This window comes from Salvelinus namaycush, unplaced genomic scaffold (genome assembly GCF_016432855.1).
Source record: "Salvelinus namaycush isolate Seneca unplaced genomic scaffold, SaNama_1.0 Scaffold119, whole genome shotgun sequence".
NCBI lineage: Eukaryota > Metazoa > Chordata > Actinopteri > Salmoniformes > Salmonidae > Salvelinus > Salvelinus namaycush.
The window spans coordinates 243,155-262,770 of NW_024057886.1; the positions used below are offsets into that span (position 1 = coordinate 243,155).

At 43.7% G+C, this 19,616-nt stretch overlaps 2 protein-coding genes across 2 annotated transcripts in view; one reads left to right on the forward strand and one right to left on the reverse strand.

Moving 5' to 3' along the window:
- kitb (KIT proto-oncogene, receptor tyrosine kinase b) overlaps positions 1 to 19,616 on the reverse strand; it is a 73,181-nt gene that overhangs the window by 27,124 nt on the left and 26,441 nt on the right. The window contains exons 7-11 of the mRNA XM_038982503.1: positions 5,758 to 5,873; positions 5,428 to 5,542; positions 3,096 to 3,295; positions 2,386 to 2,492; positions 1,425 to 1,545 (exon numbers count right to left, since the gene is read on the reverse strand). Coding sequence (XP_038838431.1) covers positions 1,425 to 1,545; positions 2,386 to 2,492; positions 3,096 to 3,295; positions 5,428 to 5,542; positions 5,758 to 5,873 — 659 coding nt within the window. The remainder of the gene's footprint in view (positions 1 to 1,424; positions 1,546 to 2,385; positions 2,493 to 3,095; positions 3,296 to 5,427; positions 5,543 to 5,757; positions 5,874 to 19,616) is intronic.
- LOC120036029 (C-type lectin domain family 4 member F-like) lies at positions 7,536 to 19,028 on the forward strand. Its single transcript, XM_038982494.1, has 5 exons — positions 7,536 to 7,753; positions 16,760 to 16,972; positions 17,380 to 17,507; positions 17,663 to 17,751; positions 17,851 to 19,028. The coding sequence occupies exons 1-5, from the start codon at positions 7,633 to 7,635 to the stop codon at positions 18,005 to 18,007; spliced, it is 708 nt and encodes a 235-aa protein (XP_038838422.1). The 5' UTR covers positions 7,536 to 7,632; the 3' UTR covers positions 18,008 to 19,028.

The following is a 19,616-nucleotide window of genomic DNA, read 5'->3' on the forward strand; positions in this document are numbered from 1 at the left end:
ACACACGCTAGTATTAACAGCTTTAGTGAGGCAGATGAAACACGGCAGATGAAACACGGCAGAAGAAACACGGCAGATGAAACACGGCAGAAGAGACTAAAACACTGAGTTTCTCAGAGAGGAAGTAACTCCCATTACTTTGATCTGGAGGGACAACGTGACCAGAATATAACTGTCCAGGAGGGAAACAACTCTCCACTGCTACAATCACTACTTCCAATCTCTTGAAGCACCTACTAAAGCAACAAGACAAGACTCGTAGCGAAAACCCCCAGAGGCCCGACCACTGAAGATGACTGTAGGCCTACCTCACCCAAACAACCAAGGCTTGATTTGAATCGTTCAGGAGGACAGGTTGTATTCCAGCGAGAGATTAACCTGTTTATAGCTGGGTATGTAGTATTTTGTCTTTGTATTTATTAAGGATCCTCATTAGCTGCTGCCAAGGCAGAGGTATATAATAAAGGTATGTAATAGAGGTATGTAGTAGAGGTATGTAGTAGAGGTATGTAGTAGAGGTATGTAATAGAGGTATGCAGTAGAGGTATGTAGTAGAGGTATGTAATAGAGGTATGTAATAGAGGTATGTAATAGAGGTATGTAATAGAGGTATGCAATAGAGGTATGTAATAGAGGTATGTAATAGAGGTATGCAGTAGAGGTATGCAGTAGAGGTATGTAATAGAGGTATGCAATAGAGGTATGTAATAGAGGTATGCAGTAGAGGTATGTAATAGAGGTATGTAATAGAGGTATGCAGTAGAGGTATGCAGTAGAGGTATGTAATAGAGGTATGTAGTAGAGGTATGCAGTAGAGGTATGCAGTAGAGGTATGTAATAGAGGTATGCAATAGAGGTATGCAATAGAGGTATGCAGTAGAGGTATGTAATAGAGGTATGTAGTAGAGGTACGCAGTAGAGGTACGCCGTAGAGGTACGTAGTAGAGGTACGTAATAGAGGTATGTAGTAGAGGTATGTAGTAGAGGTATGCAGTAGAGGTATGTAGTAGAGGCAGTGGAGACAGCTGAGGACGGCTCATAATAATGGCTCGAATGGCATCAAACACATGGAAGCCATGGAAACCATGTGTTTGGTGTATTTGATACCCTTCCACCAATACTCCTCCAGCCATAACTACGAGCCTGTCCTCCCCAATTAAGGTGCCACCAACCTCCTGTGACTAGATTGTGCGTCTGTCATTATTAGGCTACTTGTGTTGGTGTATAGGCATATGTAATGTAGGTAATATACTATTTAAAACATTTAATTAAATTGTAACTACCCCAACACTGGTGTGTGTGTGTGTGTGTGTGTGTGTGTGTGTGTGTGTGTGTGTGTGTGTGTGTGTGTGTGTGTGTGTGTGTGTGTGTGTGTGTGTGTGTGTGTGTGTGTGTGTGTGTGTGTGTGTGTGTGTGTGTCGTACCAAAGCGTAGTTTCTGCCGGGGAAATTCCCACTTGGGGTCGTAGGGCAGCTGGGTGGGGTCGATGTAGTTGTTGCCGTGGATACTGTCAATCACCTTCCACTGAATCTGGAACTTGGGCTTCTATTGGGGCGGGGGTCTTTGATCAATACATTTAATAACGTGATGAAGTCAGGGATAATCAACATGGGGATATGTCTTTCGAAAAATAATGAACGACGACGTAGAAGGTGTGTTCCACCGACGCGCTACCGGAACTGACCTTCCACCGAGTTACATTATTTTCCAGAGAACGCATAGAAACCCGAGTTGATTATCCCTTTCATACCATGGCTATAATTTAACACATTTGTCATGAAAAATGTGTTAATTTGCAGGTATAAATGTTTTCAACATATACTGAAGTAGCTAGCAAGTTTACTAGATCGCTACAGTAGTTGCCGTGGTAACCAAACAAACAGACTGGTTCGTTTAGCTAACCAAACCATCAGTCTTAGCTTGCTTTTATGAAAATCAAATTAAAACAATACCAATACTGTTTTCCATTCGACTTTTGTTTTAAAAAGCAGCATGTAATTATAGAACATGTAATTATGAACTTGCCATTGAATTCTATCGTGCTGATATACCGTGCGTTATAGGGAAATAATACATGCTCTAGAATTAACTTCAGAAACGAGGTTTTAACAAAACCATGGTATAATCACATATAATCATCTGGAATTTGGGTTTCTGTTGGGAGGGGGGATCAATATTGATATTGATCAATAATAAATACATTAGAGAACATGATTAAAATATAATACATTTACCAAAAATAAGGTGTTAAACATGAGGGGATCAATAACATGATGACCAGTCAGCCAGCCAGTCAGTCAGTCATTCAGCCAGCCAGTCAATCAGCCAGCCAGCCAGTCAGTCAGTCAGTCAGCCAGTCAGTCAGTCTATAACAGGGTACAGTACCTGAAGGTATTTGTAGAGGAGAACCACCAGTGTGATGCTCAGTATTACAGCTGTAACAACCACACCAGTCAGCAGAGGGGTGAAGAGCTTATGGGGCACGGTGCGCTCTGTATGGACACACACACACACACACACACACACACACACACACACACACACACACACACACACACACACACACACACACACACACACACACACACACACACACACACACACGTATAAACATTAGAACACACACACAACACATACTCTATATAACCTGAGTATACATTAAGAATACCTTCCTAGTATTGAGTTGCAGACTTTCTGTTTTACATGATGAACAAAGGCAGTGTTTTATTGTGGTATGAGCTGCAGACTTTCTGTTTTACATGATGAACAAAGGCAGTGTTTTATTGTGGTGTGAGCTGCAGTCCAAACCCACCGGCCACACAGAGAGGAGACAGCAGTGTTATGTTTATGAGAGATTACATTAGATTAGTGTCCATGTCTAATCCAAGACCTGCACACTCAACATTCTGTAATCCCACTCAATATGGCCCTACATCCACACACTCCTGTCCACTACAGAGACTGAGTGTGTGTGTGTGTGTGTGTGTGTGTGTGTGTGTGTGTGTGTGTGTGTGTGTGTGTGTGTGTGTGTGTGTGTGTGTGTGTGTGTGTGTGTGTGTGTGTGTGTGTGTGTGTGTGTGTGTGTTATATCTCACCGCTGATGGAGAACAGTGTGTAAGCCTGCTCGCCCTGCACGGTCGCTACACACTCCAACGTGTGGTAGTGTGTGTGTGTGTCTCCCTTCGTGACGTTCAGTCGGCTCTCCACCTCGCTGCTGCCGAAGGCCGAGTCTGACACCGTTACCGTGGCAACCTCCCGCTGCTCCCATTGGCTGGCGTTGGTCAGGTGGGAACACCTGGGGGGGGAGTGGTTGGTGAATTGATTAATGTCACTGATTGGCCAGAGATTCACCTGGTGTCCCAGGTCTGACTCAATCCCTGAAGAATGAAAACAAGCCACATTTGAGAAAGGGTGGTGCACAGAATCACACATGAAAACTAAACACACTGTTAGGCTGCTCTTACACTGTACACATGGAAAGACTCAAAACACCACAATTGTGTCATGAAACCATTAAAAGTAGCCTACTGCACCTAACTAAGAGATCTGGTGGGTGGAGGGGGGTGTAATGGAAACCCAATGTCACCTAACCAGAGATCTGGTGTGTGGAGGGGGTTGTAATGGAAACCCAATGTCACCTAACCAGAGATCTGGTGGGTGGAGGGGGGTGTAATGGAAACCCAATGTCACCTAACCAGAGATCTGGTGTGTAGAGGGTGTTGGAATGGAAAACCCAAAGTCAGTATTATGATACACAGAAAGTGTTTTAAAACAGAAAATAAGTACTCTGAAACACCCAAACAATCAAATGGTTAAGAAATGCTAATGGTTTATAGCCTAAATATTGATTGGTGATAAGAGCATATGGAGAATATTTATTGTGGAATTTTACCTTCATTTCTTCAGTGTTTAATTTAGACAGATTAAAAAACAGGAAGTGACAGAGAAGGAATGACAGTGTGACAGGTGGAAGTGGGTATGGACACAGTTTTATATGCATGTTTAAAGGAAGGAAAGTCTATTTCTATATGAGTATTAAGCAGCTTTGTTGAGGTGGATCGTGATGAACGGATATCAAAAACGTCAGGCAAAATTACGTTCAATGAGGAGACCACCCTCTACCACATTTCCAACTTTTAATGGTAGAGGTAAATACATTATCTTCCAATGCTTGCTGTTAAACATCTAGTTAATGCTGGTGGATTTGGCACTGTGCTCAACAATGGTCAGATACATACTGTATATCACATGTGTCAAAATCATTCCACAGAGGGCCGAATGTCTGCTGGTACGGAACTCCCCTCGCCTGGTTGTCTAGGTCTTAATTGTGTAACGTCTGCTTCCAACTCACACTTCCATACACGTAGATCCCCTGAACGCAGCTCCCTTTCCAGCTCACACTCTCACACACATAGACCCCCCCCCCCCTGAACGCAGCTCACACTCTCCAGATCCTAATCGCCTGAATTCTGATCACCTGTTCACACACCTGTATGTCATTATCACACACTATTTAGTTCAGTTCTTTGCACCCCGTCACTGTGAGGTATTGTTTGTTTTGTGACACTTCTATTCGGAGCTCTGTTTTTCCTGTGATTTACTCCTCACGTGTATGATAGTTTTTGCCTGCCTCACTAACGATGCCTTTTGCCTATTCCCTGCCTGTACTTTAGCCTATCGGATTTCCTGTTATCTACCTATTGTCTGATCTCCCGGACTACGTTCCTAGCCTTTTCCCTGCCTGCACTGTTGCCTTTTGGACCCCCTGTGTATGACCTTCTGCCTGCTCCTGGACCCAGCTACCTGCCTCCTCCTGTTGTCCTTTACATTAAACACCTGCTGTGCCCTGCGCTTGAAACCAGCTCTCTGTCCATTACAAATTGAAAGGAAAAAGCAAAAATCTGCAGACACTCGGCCCTCCGTGGAATGAGTTTGACACATCTGTTGTAGATCAATGTTAAACATTAAAATCCACCAGAAGAAGGTGTCTAAATGCTGTATTAGACAGGAAGAAGGTATCTGATTTGAAACACCAAAATAGTGTTTTCAACCTTTTCCGGTTTTGCTCCCAGTCCCTGGCAAGGTGTCGCACAACAGTTGATTAAGCCGTGTTACAACACACCATGTCATGTTTCAAAACATCTCAGGATGATGGGTTTCAATACTTCAGCAAAGTTCAAGTTTCTTCTCCTTCGAGTTGGTGGCAGCTCAGTTGCCACTAGTTTTGGTGTTACAAAAGCACATGATTTTGACATTGCAGTTAGCTATGCATTGTAACTATGCTTTTAAACAACTGTTTAGGTTAGTTGTTCACTCTCACATCTCTGTATATGTTACTTACTGGGGTAATTGGGATGTCAATGCAATTTAGCATCACACGCAGAAATGACAGTAGTGACTATGGCTGTGTGTGTTATTGTCCCGTACCGTGTGTGGGGGAGTTCACAGTAGAACCAGGTGATTTTAGGGGCCGGGTAACCGGCGGCAACGCAGCGCACCTGTCCATCAACTGGTCCCTCCTGGGAAATTATGACAGGCTTACCTGAGAGAGAGAGAGACAGAGAGACAGAGAGACAGAGAGAGACAGAGAGAGACAGAGAGAGACAGAGAGACAGAGAGACAGAGACACAGAGAGACAGACAGACAGACAGACAGACAGACAGACAGAGACAGAGAGAGCGTTTACTGTAAGCCTTCAAAATGGTGTGAAAAAGGATGTGAAAACACATCATGCAAAAACAACCAACCAGAACGTACTGTTCACATAGACAGGGAATGATTGATTGACAGAGGCATCCTCATGATTGGCTTGGAAGCTGTAAATCCCGCCCTCTGACCCATGGACCCTCACCAAACGCAGTTCACTGACGTACCTAACACAGAAAGAGAGAGGACATTTTTGTTGGTGTTAATTTCACTTTTATTTATTGAAATGGAATTGAGAGAGTGAGAGAGAGAGTGAGAGTGAATGGGAAACAGTCAGGAAATGTGCGTGTGTGCGTTTGGGGAGGGGGGTTATGGTTTGGGGGGGGGGGGGGGTTATGGTTTGGGGAGGGGGGGGGTATGGTTTGGGGAGGGGGGGGGTATGGTTTGGGGAGGGGTTATGGTTTGGGGAGGGGGGGGGTTATGGTTTGGGGAGGGGGGAGTATGGTTTGGGGAGGGGGGGTATGTTTTGGGGAGGGGTTATGGTTTGGGGAGGGGGGGGGTTATGGTTTGGGGAGGGGTTATGGTTTGGGGAGGGGGGGGGTTATGATTTACAAGAACAGCATGTTATAATGAAAGTGGAAGTTTCCATGACATAGATTGAGATTTAGAGGGGGTTCCCAGGCTGTTGGCACAGTGCATACATTCATCCATTCAGGGAGGTGTTTGAGTCATGAGAAATTTCCTATGAAAGTACCTATAAAACGATCTATAAAAGTACCTATAAAACAATCTATAAAAGTACCTATAAAATGGGATGGAGTTAAGCACAGGCAAACTCCTAGAGGACAACCTGCTTCAGTCTGCTTTACACCAGGGACTGGGAGAGGAATTCACCTTTCAGCAGGACAATAACCTACAACACAAGGCCAAATCTACACTGGAGTTGCTTACCAAGAAGACAGTGAATGTTTCTGAGTGGTCAAGTTACAGTTTTGAAAATCTATGGCAAGACGTGAGAATGGCTGTCTAGCCATGATCCCCAACATCTTGACAGAGCTTGAAGAATTATAAAAATAATAAATGGGCTAATATTGCACAATCCAGGTGTGTAAAGCTCTTAGAGATTTACCCAAGATGCACAGCTGTAATGGCTGCCAAGGGGTTTCTAACATGTATTGACTCAGGGAGATGAATACTTATGGAACAACTATATTTTAGGAATTTAATTTATATCAATCTAAAATAAATATATATATTCTTCCACTGACATTTTACAGAGTATTTTGTTTAGATCGTTGACAAAAATGTACAATTAAATCAATTTGAATCTCACTTTGTAACACCATAAAATGTGAAGAAATCCAAGGGGTATGAATACTTTTGTAAGGCTCTGTATATATGCTGCTTTTGCTGGTTAGGCCTTGTATTTTTGTCTATGTATTTTTTGGGGGACTTTCGGTTACTCTATGAATCTCTAGATAAGTCTATTATATAAGACAGAAGACATCGATCACGTGGTTTACAAGAAATAAGGCGGGTTGCTGGCTTGATCTATTTCCACAATTCCCCGGCACGTGTAAATATCATACTTCAATTCGTTTGAGTGCCTTGTTGTATTATAGTTTTGCAAAATTATTTTCTATTTTTATTAATTGAGCTTTTATGTGTGCTGTTTTATTCACTTAAATGCATTGTGGGTAGTGAACCTGAAATTAAGCATTTTGTTGCACTGTGTACTCCCATCATGCGTAGGCTATATGACAAATACGCTAACTAATAACAAAAGTTCACAGTTCCACAGAAACCATATCCCTTCTCATAATGGCTATATTTAAATGTCTCGATATGGTTTTGGTTTTGCTCTGTGGGCGCTTTGGTGTTATCGAGACTGCTACATAAGGAGACGCAACAGACACGATTAACAGAAACACGTCCCTCGCTCTACTGCTGCGGTCAAAACAAAACTGACTGCAGTTGGTCCGGCGGATGATGATGAAAGAGGAGAGGTTTGATAATCCCATTTACAGCAGCTGCAATGGTCCAATGGGCTTCACCGAAGTAGACCGGGAATCCTTACCGACACCGTGCAACCGAACTCACCTCTCAGGTAAGTAAAAACACCCGAACGTATAGTAGTGACGTCTAACGTTCAGCCTGCTGCACAGACCCTATAGACCCTCTACTATCATCATAAATGAAGATATTTAATTAGGGACAGTAGTCTGTGTTTTTGTTACTACATTACCCATCATTTTTACCTCAGATTGTTGATGTTAGTATGTGTATAGTCAACACGATGACACTTGATCAATTGCTTAAAACGGATCAATATATTTGGTTTCGTACTGTTGATTTAGCGCTAGGGGTCGCAGCTATCACTTTCTTTCTCAAATGGCGCGCGGATAATTCGGGCAAACCTATTTTGGTGATTTCTAGAATATCCAAATCCATCAGTCACGTCACCTTTTTGCACTCATTCAGCGGTGTTTACCCGAATAAGTACAATACCATTAGAAATTAATGTTGAAAGTTCAATTAATATTTTAAAAAATGCTGTTGTTGCTTCCTGTTGACAACACATTGATAAATAGCCCAGTGTCAAAACAGTTTTAAAGTGTCCAAATCAACAACCAATACGCAGAAACAGTTTGTAATATATCGAAAACCTAAAAATGTACCATCTACGCAACAATAGTATAGAACAGATGGACTATTATAAAGAGTTCAGAGTTCAAAACGCCACTATGACGCATCGATGAGAATACAGAGGAAATGAAGGAGATGAAGCAGGAATCCAAATAGTGGGGTTTTATTGCGCACAATCACAGGGACACACGGGGTGGAAAGGTAGCAGGATAACGTTGTGGTTTACTGGGGAAATACAAGAGAGATCAATATGTTAACATACAAGCATGACTGACAAGTGCAAAAGGGATAAATAACTGAAAAGTATCAAATAAACAGGACAAACTGTGTTTTACATGCTGGACTGGCAGGAAACTGTACTTAAGTCATATAAACTTTAACATCAACTGAAAATTATGTTAATAGTTACACCTGTCCTTCAATAACGAAAGGTACTCACTTGTCAATCACACACAACATGGAAATGAACCCCTGTTGTTAAAAAACCCTGTTTTGTCAACTGGTAATAAAATCACTAATTGATTAAGGGAGGAAATATACACTGTTAAAATTAACACAGCTCCAAAAACCAAACGGATCCTGGGAATAATGTGTACATCACTGGTTAGAGGACAGTTTGGAGAAGACAGCTAGATACATTTTGAAGTGATGCATTTTGATTCAAGTGGGTCGCCAACGTGGTATGTGCAAAGCAACACTGTTTTTGTTAATCACTTCCATCGATATCACGCTGAAATCAATGGAACAAGGGGCAAATATTTGGGATGTAGCGCTGTTTAAACTAGTACTAATTAAAGGCCACGTTGAAACTTGGAATAACCCATAACTGCGGGAAGTAGGGGTGCTGAAACGCCATCTGTAAAATCATAATAAAATACACTGCTCAAAAAAATAAAGGGAACACTTAAACAACACAATGTAACTCCAAGTCAATCACACTTTTGTGAAATCAAACTGTCCACTTAGGAAGCAACACTGATTGACAATAAATTGCACATGCTGTTGTGCAAATGGAATAGACAAAAGGTGGAAATTATAGGCAATTAGCAAGACACCCCCAAAAAAGGAGTGATTCTGCAGGTGGTGACCACAGACCACTTCTCAGTTCCTATGCTTCCTGGCTGATGTTTTGGTCACTTTTGAATGCTGGCGGTGCTCTCACTCTAGTGGTAGCATGAGACGGAGTCTACAACCCACACAAGTGGCTCAGGTAGTGCAGTTCATCCAGGATGGCACATCAATGCGAGCTGTGGCAAAAAGGTTTGCTGTGTCTGTCAGCGTAGTGTCCAGAGCATGGAGGCGCTACCAGGAGACAGGCCAGTACATCAGGAGACGTGGAGGAGGCCGTAGGAGGGCAACAACCCAGCAGCAGGACCGCTACCTTCGCCTTTGTGCAAGGAGGTGCACTGCCAGAGCCCTGCAAAATGAACTCCAGCAGGCCACAAATGTGCATGTGTCAGCATATGGTCTCACAAGGGGTCTGAGGATCTCATCTCGGTACCTAATGGCAGTCAGGCTACCTCTGGCGAGCACATGGAGGGCTGTGCGACCCCACAAAGAAATGCCACCCCACACCATGACTGACCCATCGCCAAACCGGTCATGCTGGAGGATGTTGCAGGCAGCAGAACGTTCTCCACGGCGTCTCCAGACTCTGTCACGTCTGTCACATGTGCTCATGTGCTCAGTGTGAACCTGCTTTCATCTGTGAAGAGCACAGGGCGCCAGTGGCGAATTAGCCAATCTTGGTGTTCTCTGGCAAATGCCAAACGTCCTGCACGGTGTTGGGCTGTAAGCACAACCCCCACCTGTGGATGTCGGGCCCTCATACCACCCTCATGGAGTCTGTTCCTGACTGTTTGAGCAGACACATGCACATTTGTGGCCTGCTGGAGGTCATTTTGCAGGGCTCTGGCAGTGCACCTCCTTGCACAAAGGCGGAGGTAGCGGTCCTGCTGCTGGGTTGTTGCCCTCCTGCGGCCTCCTCCACATCTCCTGATGTACTGGCCTGTCTCCTGGTAGCGCCTCCATGCTCTGGACACTACGCTGACAGACACAGCAAACCTTTTTGCCACAGCTCGCATTGATGTGCCATCCTGGATGAACTGCACTACCTGAGCCACTTGTGTGGGTTGTAGACTCCGTCTCATGCTACCACTAGAGTGAAAGCACCGCCAGCATTCAAAAGTGACCAAAACATCAGCCAGGAAGCATAGGAACTGAGAAGTGGTCTGTGGTCACCACCTGCAGAATCACTCCTTTTTTGGGGGTGTCTTGCTAATTGCCTATAATTTCCACCTTTTGTCTATTCCATTTGCACAACAGCATGTGAAATTTATTGTCAATCAGTGTTGCTTCCTAAGTGGACAGTTTGATTTCACAGAAGTGTGATTGACTTGGAGTTACATTGTGTTGTTTAAGTGTTCCCTTTATTTTTTTGAGCAGTGTATATAAACATTTTTTAAAAACGATTAAAAAAACAACTTTTTTCCCGAAAAGTAGTGCACTGGGCCTTTACTAGTCCTGTATTAGTGGACCGATATAGCCCTCTGTAGCGAAGGGCAAAAACTATATATATATTAAATCTCAGTCCCCCTTGTTACGGAGTCTAGTTGATAGGTAATCGACTAGTTGGACTGTTCCCCAGACTCCAGGCGTAGGGATTTGTACAATGCTTAACAAGGCTATTGAACTTAACATTGGTGTCTGTCTTTATTCCTTAATCCGACATATCATACAGAAACATGGTATCAGAAGTGGCTCGGAAAACACACGTTTGTTATTTTTGTAGCTAAGTACAGTATAGGCGCAGTTACGTTCCATATGCGAACACAAGCCGTTTCCTACTCACAACACTGATCAACTCGTTGTTAGCTGGCTAACTAGCATCACTACCTACCTCCATGACTGAAGGCAAAGAAATCTCCTATTCCATTGCTATGGCAGCGAACATTCCGCCACCAAATCACATGGTTCTCACAGGGGACTGGAATACTAATTGGGACAACTTCAGGGATGAATTCGAGGACTATGCGCTGGCGACCGGTCTACATGAGAAACCCAACGAGGTACAAGCGGCAACTCTGAGGAGTTTAATGGGCAGCGAATGCAGGCATATCTACCGGCACCATCTCACCCTCACGGCACGACAACAGTGTGATGCAAAGGCTATATTGGATGCATTGGAGAATTACTTCAAACCCGCCAGAAACGTAATTTACGAGCGGTTCGTTTTCGGAAGCTGCAAACAGGAAGAGGGTGAGTCAGTACACAACTTTGTAACCCGTTTGAGAGAGAAATCCGCCACTTGTGAATACGGGGGATTGAAAGATGAACTGATTCGTGACAAAATAGTACTGGGAATTGCAAATGAGAATACGCGCCGGCGTCTACTGAGAGAGAGAGGCTTAACATTAGTAACTGCCATCGAAATGTGCCGCACTGCTGAAGTCACTGACATGAGAATGAGAGCAATGGAAACGGAAACCCCACGCTCCGACGTTGATACTGTTCACGCTGTTGCTAGGCAGACATTCAGACAAAACCAATCGAGGCAGAGTAATTCACCACGAACGGTGAACACAGAGAGCCCCGTAGCATGTAAATACTGTGGGAATACACACACACGTGGCAAAGAGCACTGCCCGGCCTATGGAAAACCATGCAGAGCTTGTGGAACTAATAATCACTTTGCAAAAGTGTGTCTCAAAAGCAAAAGAAGGGTGAGTGAGGGCAAGATTCACTGTGTTGATGATGTTACTCAATGTTCAGAGCTGAACAGTGAAAGTGACATTTACATGCATGAATCCATTGGGGCTGTACACTCAAGAGGGAAGAAATGGTTTGTGACACTACGATTACACAACAAGCAACAACAATGTCAACTGGATTCGGGTGCTACATGCAACGTAATGAGCTACAAAGACAAAATCAATCTGGCACCTGACACACATCTATTTCCCAGCGATACTAGACTAAAGCTGTACTCAGGAGAACTAATGAGCTCTATGGGCACCTTTGAGACCGAATGTGTTATTCGGGGACGCAAACACAAGCTGGAGTTCGAGATTGTGAAAACCAGTCAAAATCCTCTCCTCTCAGGCTCTACATGCGAACGCCTGGGACTGATGCAGTTCACTGTACCAAATGACCTGCACATTGTGGATCATGTCCAGCATGGACCCCTGTCCAAAGAACAACTACTCAGCAGATATGACGATGTATTCAACATGCCCGTTGAATCAGTGCCTGGGGAGGTACACTTTGAAGTGGATGAGAGCATTACTCCAGTCCAGTGTGCTCCTCGCAATGTGCCCATTGCAATGAAAGTGGCTGTGAAGGCCCAGCTGGACAAGTATGAGGCCGATGGCCACATGACATCTGTGACTGAACCAACTGACTGGATCAGCAATATGGTCATAGTGAAAAAACCAGAGAAGCTGAGGGTCTGCATCGACCCAAAGCATCTGAACCAAGCACTGAAACGATCCCACTACATCATGCCGACACTAGAGGATGTCCTCTATAAGCTTCCCAAGGCCAGGATTTTCACCTTGGTGGATGCCCGAGATGCATTCCTTCAATGCAAGCTGGACGAAGAAAGCAGCTTCATGACTACCTTCTGGACCCCCTGGGGTCGGAAACGCTGGCTCAAGCTCCCGTTTGGTGTCTCAGTGGCGCCTGAGGTATACCAACGCAAGCAGCACGAGTTACTGGCTGGGCTCAAGGGCATTGAACCCATCGCCGATGATATCCTGATCGTAGGCTGTGGTGAAACAGACGAAGAAGCAGAACGCGACCACGATGTGAAGCTCCTGGCACTGATGGAGCGCTGCCGATCAGTTAAGCTTCGTCTTGGCCTGAAGAAGCTGCAGTTCAAGGTGAAAGACGTCCACTTCCATGGCCACATTCTCTCGGCAAAAGGCCTGAAGCCGGACCCAGACAAGGTCCAAGCGATCCTCGACATGCCAAACCCGTCTGATGCAAAAGGAGTACAGCGTCTCATCGGCTTTGCAAACTATCTTGCAAAGTTCATGCCACACCTATCAGCAGTCTGTGAGCCTCTGCGCCGGTTGCTGGACAAAGACACACCATGGCACTGGCTACCCAAGCACGAGGCCGCAGTGCAGGAGATGAAATCTCTGGCTTCATCCATGCCAGTGTTGCGCTACTACGACGTCACGAAGCCTGTCACAATCCAGAGCGACTCTAGCCAAAGGGGACTTGGATGCTGCCTTATGCAGGAAGGCCAGCCCGTTGCGTTTGCCTCGAGAGCGCTCACCCCCACCGAACAAAACTATGCACAAATTGAGAAAGAGTGCCTCAGCATCGTCTTCTCCTGCCAGCGATTCCATCACTACTTATATGGTCGAGAGCTGGTCACCGCTGAAACTGACCACAAACCACTCATTGCCATATTCAGTAAACCTCTCCTCAACGCGCCCAAGAGGCTTCAAAGCATGCTCCTGACTCTGCAAAACTACAGCCTGAAGGTCATTTACAAGCCAGGACCTGAGATGTACATCAGCGACACACTGAGCAGGGCAACAGCACAATGTACAGGTAGAGGCACTGCCTATCAGCGGCAGGCCATCTGTTCGCTACAGCAGGAACAACAAGATGTTCAACAGATCAATCAGGCAGACTACTTAAACGTGACAGATCACCGCCTAGCCCAGATCAGGCAACATACTGACAAGGACGAACACCTACAGTCACTGAAGTCCATGGCTCTCGCAGGTTGGCCATATCTGAAAGAGGAGACACCTTTCACAGTGAGAGAATACTGGACCTTTCGAGATGAGATCAGTGTGCAAAATGGCGTCTTGTTCAGAGGTCAGAAGGTCATTATTCCCAAATCACTACGTCCAGAGATGCTTACCCGCATACACTCCAGTCACGTTGGAGGTGACGCATGCTACCGTCAGGCTCGTGAAACATTATACTGGCCAAACATGCAAGCAGAAATTAAAGACTTTGTCAGCAACTGTACCACATGCAACGAGTACGCTCATGAACAGCAAAAGGAAACCATGATGTCACACGAACTGCCCACAAGGGCCTGGCAAATCATCAGCATGGACTTATTCAGCCACAGACAAAAGGACTATCTTCTCCTCGTTGATCATTACTCTGACTTTTGGGAAATTGAACTGCTCCCTGACTTGTCTGCAGAGACGGTCATAAAGCGCTGCAAGGCGCAGTTTGCAAGGCAAGGTCAGCCTGACAAGGTAATCACGGACAATGGCCCACAATTCACTGCACAGTTCAAGCGTTTCGCCTCAGAATGGGAGTTTGACCACGTGACCTCCTCTCCAAGACACCCAAAAGCAAATGGCAAGGCAGAATCAGCTGTCAAGATTGCAAAAAACCTGTTAAGCAGGGCCTTGCGCGACAGCAACGACCCATGGAAAGCGATCTTACAGTGGAGGAACACACCCACCGAAAACATGGACAGCAGCCCAGCACAACGCCTTCTGTCCAGACGTCTGAAGACTACTATCCCCGTAGCTAACAAGCTACTTGAGCCCTGCGTCATGGTTGGCGTCACGGACAAACTGCGTCACAGAAAGCAGCTCGCTAAGTGCTTCTACGACCGGACTGCTCGAGACCTACCAGAGCTGGAGGTGGGTGAAACTATAAGGATGAAACCGCTGCCGGGAGACCACACAGGACTTTGGAGGCTGGGCACATGCCTACAGAGAGTTGCACCACGTTCTTACCTGGTGGATGTTGGTGGCTCCCTCTATCGTCGCAATCGGGTGGATCTGCGCGTAGCAGAGCAGACAAACCAGAACATGCCATACACTCACCTAGATGAGCTGGATCACAGTCCAGGCCTAAGGGTAAGGGGTGCAGAATTGAGACATGAGCCAACTGAAGGTGAAGCTTCTACCCCACCAAACTCTCCAGCTCGTGGCCCTAATCCTACCCCTGTCAGAGCCAATACTTACTCACGGGTGGGTCGGCTGTGCAAGCCACCGGACAGGCTTACTCTGTAAGCAAGAGACTTAACTTGTCTGTTAATTTAAAAAAATATTTCAAAAATTTAAAAAATTTAAAAAAGGAAGATGACAGCTGAAGTAAAAAGAAAATGTCATGCTTTTCAATTGTTATGACTTGACTGTTAAGAACTCAATGTTATGCCGTTATGTTTGCACTTTCTATTGAAAAGGATGATGTTACGGAGTCTAGTTGATAGGTAATCGACTAGTTGGACTGTCCCCCAGACTCCAGGCGTAGGGATTTGTACAATGCTTAACAAGGCTATTGAACTTAACATTGGTGTCTGTCTTTATTCCTTAATCCAACTTATCATACAGAAACACCCCTCACCCCAAAACGACTTCCTGGCTACTATGGTATAACCCTATACATTGTTGGTTAGAGGAATGGCGGATGTTGATTTCGAGGGGGCTGCCATCACGGAAAAAGGGAACCAAACACTTTTTATTTGAGTTAACTTCAACAAATCACCCGCCATAGGATATCACCACTGTCACTAACGTTACTAGCCAACTAAGCAGGGATGTTCTTTGATATGTTTGGGTTGACTTGCTCATATCAAGCAACAGCCAGTTTGCGTAACTGTAAAAATAAACAACTAGTGGACTCGTTTTATGAATGCCTGGATAGTGAAACTGAAATAGATTGGTAGCTAGTTGGTGAGGCTTTTGATTTATTTGCCAATTAATTAACCTGAAATTCCGAAGTTGTTCGGTGCTTATTGCTCATGCTGGCGAGCAAGCTAAACAGACAGCTCGGCAGCGCATCAGTTTGACGTTACACATCCAAGAAGACTCAACCAATCACCTGACCTAACTCATAAATATTAATGACTTTGCCTCCGGCTGTCCTACGAAAGGAAATGTCCCATAGTTGTTACATGGAGGATTTAGCAACGATAACAACCACCGGGGTAGCAAGCGAGCACGCCCATTCTTCAACAGTTGTTACCACAGAATTTGAACATATTTTATGGAAAATAGATGATGTATGTTTATGAACGCTGCACCAGGCTTCATTGTTGACAATATGACTGAGCGTCAAAGATTACCGTTCGATTTGAGCAGGGCGCGCCTCCCGCAACGGTTTCGCCCGTCACATTTACGGGCCATAGTCTGGTTCAACCCGGGGCAGCTTAATCGAATTCCCTCGTTGAAAACATGTATACATATTCCATTGGTTAGTACAAAGTAATATGTATGACTATATAACACGTTATTGGTCAGTCTATGTTAAAAACAATTGGTCAGATTTCCCCAACTCACTTAACCAATCACATCATGTTTGGTTTTTGTATTCCCCACTGTGATTGGTCCCTGAGGCTTTTAACAATAAAAAATAAAATAAAGCTATTTTATCAACTTCCACTGTTCTCCAACAGTTGAATTTAATCTTCACTTCAACTTTCAACATTACTACATGCATTGAAACAATCGATTGTGTGTTTGTGTGTCCACCTCAGGTTCTACATCCTTAAGAAGACACCACATACTACTGCTGTGTGTGGTCGTAGTGGGGTGTACTGTGGCTGTCATAAGTCTGTTTGCCCAGAAACACAATAAAATTGCACAGAGACAGCGGCCAAATAATGAAACCTGTTTGGCAGAGAGAGAAGAGATCAAGACTCTGAAATCAGAGAACTACCGCGTTCTACTAAATATGATTTTAAAGCAGGGTAAGTTCAGCTCTTTCAGTATTTGTATATCATTTTTCACAGCACCACACCTAAACCTCCTACCACAAAACCATCTCTCCTTTGTAGCTTTGTCGATAGTTTGTCAAGTATTGTATTTCAGAACAAAGATTTCTGCCTTTATTTGATCATAATCACATGAACTTGAACTATATGACTACTGTATATTAAAATGTTACCTGCAGTATAATATTTGTATTTCATGATCAGTTGTTTATTTAAAAAAATAATTTGTGATGTTTGTTTTGCTATATTTGTGACAAACAAGTCTTATGCTCCCTAATCTAATCTTCTACTCTCTAATCTCTATCTAATCTTCTGCTCTAATCTCTGTATCTAATCTTCTACTCTGCATCTAATCTTCTGCTCTGTATCTAATCTGTCTCCAGAAGGATGGAAGCATATAAACTCCAGTCTGTACTACATCTCTACTGAGATGAAGTCCTGGGATGAGAGCAGACCTTACTGCCAAAGGAAGGGATTGGACCTGGTGACCATAAACAGCGAAGAGGAACAGGTGAGTACGTTGTGTGTTTTGCGTGTGTGTGTGTCTGTGTGCGTCCCTGCAATGTGTGACTGAGCTTCAGTCAGAGATATCAAATTATAAAGAGGCCAAATATGGAGGGGGAAAAAAGTATGATTCTACCATTTTATGTTATTCTACATCACTAGGCCTTTCTCCTTGAAGTGGTCAGTGCAAAGAAATTGGAGGGAGTCTGGATTGATTTGTCTCCTAGCAACACAAAGGAGACGTCAACACGGTAAGAGATTTCACCATCGATGGAGAAGTATGACGGAGATTTGAACATTTAGTGCATGAAGAAATCCACAATCTGATAATTCCCTGTTCCTTCTCATAGGGTGAAGAGAGGTGCGGGGTCAAAAGGCGGTCAGGAAGAGGACTGTGCTAAGCTTACGGTCTATGAGACACCTGCAGTGAAAGAAGTAACTGGTCGACAATGTGGGACACAAAAATACTGTATTTGTGAAAAACACCTGATGTCAAATACCATGTAAGCAAGAGAAAACGTTAACTTGTTCTTGTGAAAGGATTATACTTGGTTTTAATGGAGGGAACAACTGCTAGATTCAACTCCTCTTGCTGTGACATCCCACAAACACCTAATTTTTCCAGCCATTTCACCCCTCCATGTTGTTTCAACTGTGCTCTTGCTTCGTGCACCGTTGAGCCCCCCTCATTTTCCAAGAAGCAACTGTTAGTCATTCCAGTTAGCCTGGTGAGGGTTTTACCCTGAACTACACATCTGTACCGTATAGTAAGAAAAGTTAAAAGGGGAGTGTTCTGTGGTTGGGACCCCCCCTGCATTGTTCCAATACGCAAAAGCACTTTCAGTCAATAAGCTTTCTCAGTGTGAGAGCCTCGATTTTAGCCAGCCAGTTTTCAACTGAAGTCAATGGGCAGATTGATTAAAAACATTTTTATTTTTTTTAAATAAACATAAATATTTCACATGAATTTCACGTAAAAACAACATTTAGTAAAACATTGTGTTTAGATGAGGGGGCTGATTGTCCTTCAGACACTCAAGTCAACGGTAAAGGAGTGACAGGTTACACAGCTTATATGTCCTTCAGCCACTCTCAAGTCAATGGTAAAGGAGTGACAGGTTACACAGCTCCCGAAGGACAATCAGCCTCCATCTATACACAATGTTTGGCTAAATGTTGTTTTTTGTTTACATGAAATGTAAAAAAAAATATATATTTTTTTTTAATCAATCTGCTCATTGACTTCAGTTGAAAACTAGCTAACTGGCTAAATCTGGCACACAAACTGCAATGTTGATTCATGTTAAAATTAAATTAAATGTAGTTCGTGCTACAAGGGTAGGAAACCCTGGTGGGTTGCATTTAGCCAATCACAGGGCTAAGATATATTTTATTAGTCCCTGTTATATTCCAGGCACAGGGTTACCTACCCCTGTTCTATGTACAGAAGAGAATGTGCAATATTATAAAGGAATACCAGTTTTATTTTTATATTTTTCATATTGTAAATAAAAATCCTTCTTTACGATACTATCGTCCTGTGACACCAAAAGTCTGAATGTGATTTAATACTGGGGCGGCAGGTAACCTAGTGGTTGGACTAGGAACTGAAAGGTTGCAAGATCGAATCCCTGAGCTGACAAGGTACAAGTCTGTTGTTCTGCCCCTGAACAAGGAAGTTAACCCACTGTTCCTAGGCCACCATTGTAGATAAGAATTTGTTCTTAACTGACTTGCCTGGTTAAATAAAGGTAAAAAAATTAAAATAAATATGAATGTCAACATGTTGTGATTTGTTTATAATAGCATACAGAAATGTAGGATAAGGTTATGTAAAACACAAATGTAGGATAAGGTTATGTAAAACACAGAAATGTAGGATAAGGTTATGTAAAACACAGAAATGTAGGATAAGGTTATGTAAAACACAGAAATGTAGGATAAGGTTATGTAAAACACAGAAATGTAGGATAAGGTTATGTAAAACACAGACATGTAGGATAAGGTTATGTAAAACACAGAAATGTAGGATAAGGTTATGTAAAACACAGAAATGTAACATGTTCTTGTGAAAGGATTAGCTACAATGTATTTTATGGAAGGGGGAAAACTATTC